This window comes from Balaenoptera musculus, chromosome 10 (assembly GCF_009873245.2).
Source record: "Balaenoptera musculus isolate JJ_BM4_2016_0621 chromosome 10, mBalMus1.pri.v3, whole genome shotgun sequence".
Taxonomy (NCBI): Eukaryota; Metazoa; Chordata; class Mammalia; order Artiodactyla; family Balaenopteridae; genus Balaenoptera; species Balaenoptera musculus.
In genome coordinates, this window is record NC_045794.1 from 41,875,795 (window position 1) to 41,886,091 (window position 10,297).

General features: G+C 51.3%; 1 protein-coding gene across 3 annotated transcripts; it reads left to right on the forward strand.

The window, feature by feature from the left end:
• The first annotated feature begins 683 nt into the window (after positions 1 to 683).
• On the forward strand, positions 684 to 3,684 carry ANKRD33 (ankyrin repeat domain 33). Of its 3 annotated transcripts, XM_036864737.1 has the most exons (5): positions 684 to 762; positions 1,012 to 1,137; positions 1,319 to 1,459; positions 2,581 to 2,976; positions 3,171 to 3,684. In XM_036864737.1, exons 2-5 carry the CDS (start codon positions 1,017 to 1,019, stop codon positions 3,320 to 3,322), a joined length of 810 nt encoding a protein of 269 aa, XP_036720632.1. In that variant the 5' UTR covers positions 684 to 762; positions 1,012 to 1,016; the 3' UTR covers positions 3,323 to 3,684. The 3 variants fall into 3 exon arrangements, with proteins under 3 accessions (XP_036720632.1, XP_036720630.1, XP_036720631.1); XM_036864735.1 differs by having other exon boundaries at positions 2,581 to 3,684; XM_036864736.1 differs by lacking the exon at positions 1,319 to 1,459 and having other exon boundaries at positions 2,581 to 3,684.
• The last annotated feature ends 6,613 nt before the right edge of the window (positions 3,685 to 10,297 follow it).

Genomic DNA, 10,297 nt, shown 5'->3' on the forward strand with positions numbered 1-10,297 from the left:
GGGTGTTGGTCGGCTTGGAGAGGAGAGTAGCGTCCCCGCCCGCTCCCCCCATCCCTAACAAACCCGGCTTGATCCAGCTCAGCCCCGAGGTGTCTGAGGCAGCTTTTTCTAAGTCGCGCCATCTGTTACCTGCGTTGCTTACTGGGGCAGATTGTCCACCTCGAGACACTCCAGAGACCCCGTGCGTGTGCTCCCAGGAGTCTGGGGGGGGGTGCTGTGGGCTCCAGGCTGGGCCCCAGCAATGACTGCCTCCTAGGGACCCTCCAAACCCCAGGTAAGGTCCCATGGGAAAGAGAAGACCGCCTCTCTCCTTGACTCTCACTAGGATCCTCACTTGCAGTGAACGACTTCGGCCCACTTAGGGTTCTTGCCCTTCGGCATCCCTGCCAGGGGATGGGACCGGAGGCTCCCGTGGGAAAAAGCTCTCCCCAGGGCCAGTTGGGCGATTCGCAGCTGCTGAGACCCCCCCCCGGAATCCAGGGAGACTGTTCCCTTCATTCTGTGTTATAGATGCCAACTGCGTGAGGAGGGGAGACTCGCCTTCTTGCCCCCAGGATGGAAGAGGAGGAGCTGATGTTGCAGAAAGGAGGGCTGGACGTCTCTGAGGCCCTGTCCCGCCCCGACAATGAGACCTTTACCCCAAGCTGCACGCTGGGCGCCCTGTACTGGGCCTGTTTCCGCAATGACACTGCCCAGCTCCAAGCCATGCTGGATGATGGGGTCTCTCCAGAGGAGGCCACCCAGGTGGACAGCAATGGGAGGGTGAGCTACCCTGGGTGCTTCACAGGGCAGCAGGGGGCGCTCTGTGTCCTCACCACGCCACACTCATCCTTAGAGAGTCTCAGGATCAACACCCACAGCCTGGGTCCTCAGGAGGGAGGGAGTGGGTGAGAGTGGGTCTTCACAGGGGCTGGTACATCTCTGGGACAGTTGTGGGTTTAGAAGGCACAGGGCCCCCCAAGGAGCTCCTGGAGGAAAGCACCGGGGCTGAGCTGTCCCTCCCCCAGACAGGCCTCATGGTCGCATGCTACCACGGCTTCCAAAGTGTTGTGGCCCTGCTCAGCCGCTGTCCTTTCCTGGATGTGAACCAGCAGGACAAAGAAGGAGACACAGCCCTCATGCTGGCTGCCCAAGCAGGTGAGAGGCTGCTAACCCCACCCTTTACCAAACCCCATCACCCCCCAGACCCGGCCACAGCCCCACACTCTTTGCACCGACGTTCGCCCACCCCAGATGCTGCCTTGTTGGGTGGAGGGTGGGTTTGGGGCTTTGTCTTCCCTTTCTTGGGTAGCTAAGCTCTGCCCTTGGTGCCCTGCAGGCCATGTGCCTCTGGTGAGTCTCCTGATCAACTACTATGCTGGCCTTGACCTGGAGCGCCGGGACCAGCGGGGGCTAACTGCGCTGATGAAGGCCGCCATGCGGGACCGCTCCGAATGCGTGGCTGCCCTCCTCATGGCAGGTGCATGGGGCCTGAACCAAGATGTGTGGCCTCCAGTCCCTCCCCCACGCCTCCCCACCAGACATAAATCAGCTGTCATAGTTGCAATGAGGAGAGAGGTGGAGATGGAAGGTCAATCCAGGCTGACTTCCTGGAGGAGGGGAGTGTGCTGGGGCTTCTCACAAGCGACAAAGTCCAGCTATTGATAGCTCTATTTGCATTGCGAGTGGCGGTCCCAGAAAAGAAAGCTTGGGAGGATAACCTAGACCAGCTGGAGAACCTAATACAAAGAAGGCTGGTATCTGGAACCAGATTCCTAAGTTCTCATCCCGGCTCTGCCACCAGCTGAGTGACCGTGGGCAAACAGCTTCCCTCTCTGGGCCTCACCAGTGTAAGATGAGAGTGATGGCTTTCTCTGGGCTGATTTCCAGCTCTGACGAGCCAGGGTTCCAGGAATGCAGTGACGGGTAGTTGAGACGTGTGGCCGTGTAGAGTTGTTCTGGGGTGAAGTCCACACTGTCTGTGGAGTCTCGGGCCCTCATTACTCCCTGAAGTGGGGCTGCCCTCTGTTGTTCACTCTGGGGGACCCCAGCCTCCAGCTTTTCCCTTTCCAATCCGGTCAGACTGGGTTTGGGGTGAGAAGGGAGGAAGCTCTACACCCGCTCCTTTGTCTCAGAGTGACTGCCACTCCCCTCGCTCCCAGGATTAGGGGTGTGTGGTGGTGAAGAGAAGAACCAGGAGTGGGAACCATCAGGATCCCCCCTCCACCTGCTCCAGAGGGTACAGCTCGCCCCCCACCCATCCTGGGCAAACTTCACACCACCCCTCTGGTCAGTGCCTTGGCTCAGGAGGTCTCTATTCTTCCCCAGGTTTGGAGATACCCATCCCCCCAGTAGGTCTCTGTGAAGTCTTTTCCCCTCGCTGGACTCCAATTTCTCTATCAGTCCTAAACCGGAAGTTGGGATCTGGGACTGGTACTGTCTCTGGGCTGTAGCCACAGAGGGGCCCCAGCTTCCAGCTGCAACAGGATGGGACTCTGTGGCTTTGCATGTAACCCCAATCAGTCCTGCTGCTAAAGAGTCTGCCCTTCTGCAAGTCACCAATCCCTGTCCTACCCCATGTCACCCCGTGCCCGCCCCCAGGTGCTGACCTGACTGCAGTGGATCCTGTCCGGGGCAAGACAGCCCTGGAGTGGGCATTTCTGACCGACAGCTTCGACACGGTGCAAAGGATCCAGCAGCTGCTGCGGCGGCCCCAAGTGGAGCAGCTCAGCCATCATTACCAGCCTGAGTGGCCAGCCTTGCCTGGGCTTGTGGCCCAGGCCCAGGCTCAGGCCGCCCCGTCTTTCCTAGAACGACTTCAGGCCACCTTGAGCCTCCCCTTTGCGCAGTCTCCTCAGGAGGGGGGTGTCCTGGACCACCTTGTGACCGTCACGACCAGCCTGGCGAGTCCTTTCCTCACCACTGCCTGCCACACTCTGTGCCCTGACCACCCACCTGCACTGGGCACCCGAAGCCAGTCTGTGCCAGAGCTGCTAGGCACTGCCCCGCCCCCTCCCCCAGTACCCCAACTCCCCCCGGAAGTCCCTGGCCCCCGGGTCTTCATTCCCTACCAGAGCCCTCAGGGTGTATTGAGCATGTGCCATCAGTGGCTCCAGCCCAGAGATAGTACCAGCCCCAGGCCCCAAGCCCCTAAGATCCTCTTCTCCAAGGCACCCTCATCTGGCATTCAGTGGAAGCCAGAGCCCAGGTCTGCAGGGAATCGAAGGCTGTCCCTTCCTGTCTGGAGATACCAGGAGCTCAGGATGGAGAGGAGGAGGCAGGAGGTGGCCAGGTTGGCACAGAGCCAGGGGACAACGGGATAGGCCGGGCTGGGAACAGGTAATCAGGCCGCTCCCTGGGGCTCCTTTGCCCTCTAGAGCCCCTTCTGCCTTCCCATCCACCTCTGTCTAAGTGACTGTACTCTCAGCCTGTGTACAAGGTTATTCATACAGCATCGTTTGCAACAATAAAAGAGTGGAAACAACCTAGGTGTCCATCAAAAGGGGACTGGCTAAATTGATTCTGAGTGTAAATACTGCACCCATATGATGTATTCTATACAGTGGCAAAACAAGAGTAAGGAAGCTCTTTATGTTCTGATGTGAAACTATCTTCAAGGTGTATTAAGTGAAAAAAAACAAAAACCAAAAAAACAAGGGCTGGAACAGTGTATATGGCATGCTACTATTTGTCAAAGTAAGATCTGCACCAAGATAAACTTGACTAATACAGACATGTAGTGAGTACGAAGATTTATTTAACTACTTAATGAGCAAACTAGCAGGATGGATCAAAGGAAGAAATGAAAAACTCTTATTGACATTCAGGGGAAAAAAGAATGCTTGAATAAGATTGCAAAGTTAGATACAAAAAAATCAATTGCTACCTGGCAATAAAACCATAACTGTTTTTTTTTTTTCCTACCAGACAAAAATAATTTGCTATTTATCAATCTTCTACTAGTTAACCTCTTAACTTTATAGTCTGCGCACTAATCAATAGTAAATCGTATAGCAAACTTAGTTACTTCCCCTGAATGACCCATAGGTGGGGTTATTAGCCAATGATCTAAAATATCTTTGAAAGGGCACTTAGTGATTTTTTGGTGTGCCTTATTTACAAGTTTTGGGTATTTTTTCTTAACATATTTGTTGCATAAATATATTTGCTTGCTTATTTGTGATAATGAAAGCAACCACTTATAAGGTGCTTACTATATTCATTAAGACATTTAACACTCCCAATAATCCTATGAGGATTTTATCTTTGAGGACACAAGATACAGAGAGGGTAAGGAATTGCCCAGGTTCACACAGCTAGAAACTGGCAGAGATCAAGATTGAGAGCCAGCCATTCCAGTTGTAGGGGCCAGACTCTTCATACCAAACCATGCTGCCTCACAGCACCTTTCTGGAAAGAGACATGACAGATTTTTAGGGAAGAAGACTAAGCAGCTGATCAAGGGTGGAAGGGAGACTTTTCACTAAGTATCTTTTTGAAACTTTAGGCCTTTGTAAAAAATAAACTTAATTTTTTCAAACTTTCGTAGATTTATAGAAAAGTTGTGAAGATCATGCAGAGAGGTGGCATGTACCCCATACCCAGTGTCCTCTTTTATTAACATGAGTGTAGTACATTTGTTACAATTAATGAACGAATGTTAATACATGACTGTTAATAAAATCCATTCTTAATTCAGGTTTCCTTAGTTTTTCCCTAATATCCTTTTTCTGTCTAGAATTCCTTTCAGGATACCACATTACATTTAGTCATCATGTTTCCATAGATTCCTCTTGAATGTGACAGTTTTCGCAGATTTTCCTTGTTTCTGATGACCTTGACAGTTTTGAGGAGGATTGGTCAGATATTTTGTAGACTGTCTCTCAGTTGGGATTTGTCTGATGTTTTTCTGAAGAGATGAGGTTTATGGGTTCTCGGGAGGAAGATGTACCATTCTCCTCACATCATATTCAGGGTACCTCCTATGAAATGACTTGATCACCTGGCTGAGATGGTGTTTGTCAGGTTTCTCCACTGTTATGTTCCTCTTTTTACCGCCTTTCTATATGGTACTCTTCAGAAAGAAGTCATTATATGAAGCCCACACTTAAGGAGTGGGGAGTTATACTCCGTCTCCTTGGGGGTGGAGTATCTACATAAATTATTTGGAATTCTTCTATACAGAATGTTTCAACTTTTTAGTCAAGTATTACCAAATTTTGAAAGACTTGAAAATAAATCTGCTCTTGTGTCCATCAAAAGATGAATGCATAAAGAAGATGTGTTATATATATGTACATATACACACACACAATGGAATACTACTCAGCCATAAAAAAGAATAAAATTTTGCCATTTGCAACAACATGGATGGACTCGGAGGGCATTATGCTAAGTGAAATAAATCAGACAGAGAAAGACAAACACTGCATGATATCACTTACTTGTGGAATCTTAAAGAATAAAACAAACTAGTGAATCTAACAAAAAAGAAACAGACTCACAGATATAAAGAACAAACTAGTGGCTACCTGTGGGGAGAGGGAAGTGGGGAGGAGCAAGATAGGGTTAGGGGATTAAGACGTACATACTACCTTGTATAAAATAAATAAGCTACAAGGATATATTGTACAACACAGGGAATATAGCCAGTACTTTATAATAACTATAAACGGAATATAACCTTTAAAATTGTGGATTACTATGTCCTACAACTGAAATTTATATAATATTGTAATCAACTATACCTCAGTTAAGAATAAATAAGTAAAACACATCTGTTCTTTGAATAGAGGAAAACATACACATACACACACACACACACACACACACACTGAGGTGACAATGATATTAGGGTTAGATAGTGTGTGATTTCCCCCAGAGGGTTCTGAAGGCAACTATGGTGAACCAGAATGGGTTCAAGGTTAACTTTGCCATTTCCTACCTGTGTGATCCTGAGTAAGACACTTAAGTTTCTCTTGCCTCTTTTCTCATCTGTTAATTGGGGGCAAATAGGGTTATTGGAAAGATCCATTAACTAATATGGGTTAAAAGGCTCTGTAAACCGTAAAGAGCTGCCAAGAGTTGAGGTGCTATGGAAGGGCCCTGGGGAACCGAGTTTGACCGAGTTGCTTCCGAACCTCTGGGATGGAGCTAGAGTTCTTTCCTCCCCACCCACTGCTGAAATCAAAGCACACGAAGCCAGCCCTGGCCCTGGGCATTGCAGCCAGGGAAAGAAACTACATCTACAGGCTTGGAACAGCATGGAAGTTACATGCTTCAGCCTGAGAGTTGGCCTGTGGCCTTGGGCAAGTTATTGGACCTTTCTGAGCCTCAAGGCTCTTATATGTAGAGTGAAGGTTATAATGACTTGTCACCAAAGGGCTGTTGTGAGAATTAAATGAGCTAATGCAGCACTCCGCACTGTGCCTGGCCTTAATGCCATCATTATCCTATGTAATCCTCACAACCTTCCTCGTTTACAGCTGAGGAAACTGAGGCTGTGAAGGTTAAGGTACTTGCCCAAGGTCACCAGCTGGTAAGCGGCTAAGTAGTACTTGGAGTTCAAGTCTGTCGGACTTGGAGTTCAAGTCTGTCGGACTTGGAAGCCCATGTCCCTTCCGTTGCAGCACGCCCGGGCCAGAGAACTATCCCTCTGTGGCTCTCCCTCCAGGCTCGCTGGCTTGGGATAGATCTGGGCTAGCAGGTGGTAATGCCTTGTCCATGGGTCAGACAACAGTTTCCAGCAGAGGGAGCCTCTCCACCTTGGAGAAGACCCACCCCTCCATCCCTGACCATCTCCGGGGCCGCTAGAGTCCTAGGCCAAGCCATTTCTCTCTAACCCTCTAACAGCTCCTGACAGCCTTTCAGGCCACCAGCAAGGAAAGAAGTCTAGTGGGCTGCCCTAAGTCCACGTCTCCACTAGCACCCCCAGCCTGGCTCCTGCGGCTTCCGAACTGAGTCCCTGTGAGCAGAGGCCAAGGAGCCCAGGACAAGGTCCCTGGTGGTGAAGCACACAGGCCACATCAAAGCCGCTCTGCTACGGCCCACAGACGTGGGTTCGAATCCTGACCCCGCCTCTTATCTCTGTGACCAGGTCCTCTCCCAGCCTCGGTCTCCTCCTCTGTAACATCCAATGGTGATAATATTTCATCGCTGCTTCCCAGAGTTGTTGTGCGGCCTAAACAGCGCGAGGCATGCGAGGCATGGAGCACGGCCTGGCTCACGGTCAGCGCCCGGTAAACAGCAGCTTTTGTTACTGTGCTGGGCGGCAACGGGTAAGGAAACGGCCAAGGGGGCAGTTCCGTGGAGGAGGCCAGCGGACGTGTCCTTGGAACCCAATGGCCTCCCCTGTGATTCTAGGCTATTATTCTGGAGGCCCCTGAAGTGAAAGCACACACTTATCCCAGACAGCCTTCTCAGACCGGCTCCCACACGGCTCTGCAGCCCAGCACCCCCAAGCCCAGCCCACTCCCCATCACCATAGCGCTGATGGCGTGCCAACCTGGCAGACAGGGGCTCCTACAGAGGGGACTGCAAGGTTGGCTGTCCTGACGCACACTGGGATGTCGGCCAGGCTGTGGGGACTCCTGGGGAACCCTCCCCTCACTTCTGTGAGGGCAGAAACCGTGTCTGTCTCCCTAACCCCTAGGTCTGTGCCCGACCCATACAGGCTCAATAAATGTGTATAGAAAAGAACTGAGTTCAGGCTCCACCAAGGTCTGGGATGCTCAGAGGGGCCATTATCATCTCCCGCTTCTTTTCAGGGGCTGCCCTGGTTCCAGGAGTGGCAGTGGCCCTGGCTATTCCAGGGCACAGCCTAGGAAACCCCTGTTGGGTCAAGAGAAGGCAAAGGAGTACATATATGTGGGGAGGACAGAAAGACAAGCGGGGGCTCATTTGTTTGGGTCCCCTTTTTCCCAAACTGGGGCATCTTGACAGGATTCCCTCCTCTCCAGCAGCCGTACTTTCCAAATGGTTGAACACATCTATGTACCTCCCATCACACCAGCCACCAGGCCAGCCGTGCCCCTCCTCCTCAGAGGGACCACAGCTTCTCGTGGTTAAGGAAGATACTGCGTTTGAAGGGAGGACTTGAGGGCAAGGCTTGGGGTTGGATGGACTCTGCAACATCCCTCAGGGTCACACAGGCAACGTCACATGCGGACACAGGGTCAGCCAGGGGCCCTAGGGGCCTGCAGGCTCACAGGCACAGAAGTACACACAGGCCCACGGGTCCACAAACTTCTAGTACCATACAGAGAGGCCAGCCGTACAAACACACCCCATCACACAGGTGCACAAACACATAGGTTCACTGACAAAGGAAAAAATAAAGACAGGGTCTCCCCACTCCCTGAGGTTCCTGGCCCCTCCCCTGCCCTTCCTATCCCCTGTGCCCCCAACACGTTGCAGTCCCCCGTCCAACCGGCTCCATACACAGCCTGTGTGACGGTGGTCGAGGCTGCAGAGTCTGTCTAGTCATTGGGAGCAGGAGTTAGGGGGTTGAGGGAGGGCCAGGCCTGACCCTCGAGTCCTCGCCACAGACCTAGGTATCATCTGTAACTATGAAATCCATGGTCCCTCTCAGGGAAAGGAGAGAGGTGGTGGGGACTTCCCTGGTGGTCCAGTGGTAAAGAATCCACCTTCCAATGCAGGGGACTGGGGTTCGATCCCTGGCCGGGGAACTAAGATCCTACATGCTGCAGGGCAACTAAGCCCAGGCGCCACAACTATTGATCTCGCGCGCCTCAACTACAGAGCCCACGTGCCCTGGAGCCTGCGCGCCACAACTAGAGAGAGAAAACCCACACGCCACAACTAGAGAGAAGCCTGCAATCCGCAAAGAAGAGCCCACGTGCCGCAACAAAAAAGATCCCTCATGCCTCAGTGAGGATCCCGCATGCCTGAACAAGGATCCCGCATGCCACAAAGAACCACCGCAGCCAAAAAAATAAAGAAAGAAAGAAAGAAAGAAAGGAGGGAGGTGGGCAGCTAAAGCCTAAATCCTTCTTTGTGGTTGTTTCCTCCAGCCCAGGCTTGGCTACCCCCCATCCCCTACATACTACATCTGTGATTTGCCCTGGGGGACAAGGGGCAGAGGCCTGTAGATGAGGGAGTCTTGGAGACAAGAGCTCGCTGAGAGCCCTCAGTACCAGGCCCCCTGGCGCTGGGAAGGGCAGAGACTAGGCACGGATGCTGGAGGGGTAGGAAAGGGGCAGGATTTGTGGCATTTCCCCTCCAGCTGGAAACAAAGGCACATTCCTGTGTCCAGCTCCAGCAATCTGGTCCCACCCACCCGAGTGGCTGGAGCTGAAGGAAATCCCGCTGGCCTCTGGCCTCACCCAGCCACTCAGCCTCTCTTTCAAACAATGACTGTCCCAGCTGGGGCCATTACCAGCTCTCAAATCCTGGGGACCCCCTCCTTGTCCAAATAACAAGCCTTCTCCATTGGGGATGGTTCCTTTAACTCCTCAGACTCTCTCCTCAGGCAGCAAGGGTCCCTGCAGTAGCACCCAAGAGCCTGCCAGGCCTCTACCCCCTTGCCAGGCAACTCTGCCCACTCTCACCACAGCAAACTCAGGTCCTGCTTGTGTTTAGAGTGGGCAAAAGTCTTGATGCCCCTGGGAACTCCTGTGACACCCAAAACGCTCAGCCAGACCCTCAGGACATCTTCAAGTCCTGAGACTCAGTGGAACATCCCCCCAAAACAAGATCATTCACCTCAGCTAGTGGACACATCTTCCTTTATTGCAGCAAAATTGCAACTCTAGGGAAGAGTGGAGATACCATGCTTCTGACTTAGTGAAGAGTCAAGAGATACTGTGTGATACCAACAGAAAGGAACTAAAGGTATATTATTAAATTTACAAAAGAATAACATATGATCAATAATTAGAAGGGAGAGAACCTAAATGACCTAAATTCCAAAGCTTTTAAATCTAGAGATAGCAGAAAGACAAATACTGCATGGGATCCCTTACACGTGGAATCTAAAAACAAGTCAAACTCATAGAAACTGGGAGTAGAAAAGTGCTTGCCAGAGGCTGAGGGGTGAAGAAACAGGGAGAGGTTGGTAAAGGGTACAAACTTTCAGCTGTAAGGTGAATAAGGTCTGAGGATCTAACATATAACATGGTGACTATGAAACTGAGTCCCCCTAAAACCGAGTTCCCTTACCAAGTTTATGATTAATCTCTTTATCCAAAATTTATTCCCTTTCTGGTCCCCTCTGACCTCAATCCTGTGCTAACTGAACACTAATCAACCAGAGTCAGATGACTAAAATTGCAGTTGTTGATAACATTATTCATGACTA

Bases quoted from the DNA above. Each gene is read 5' to 3' on its own strand.
- ANKRD33 (XM_036864735.1), top strand. From the start codon at position 1,017: ATGGTCGCATGCTACCACGGCTTCCAAAGTGTTGTGGCCCTGCTCAGC. The intron at 1,138-1,318 runs GTGAGAGGCTGC...GGTGCCCTGCAG, and splicing joins CATGCTGGCTGCCCAAGCAG to GCCATGTGCCTCTGGTGAGT. The intron at 1,460-2,580 runs GTGCATGGGGCC...GCCCGCCCCCAG, and splicing joins GGCTGCCCTCCTCATGGCAG to GTGCTGACCTGACTGCAGTG.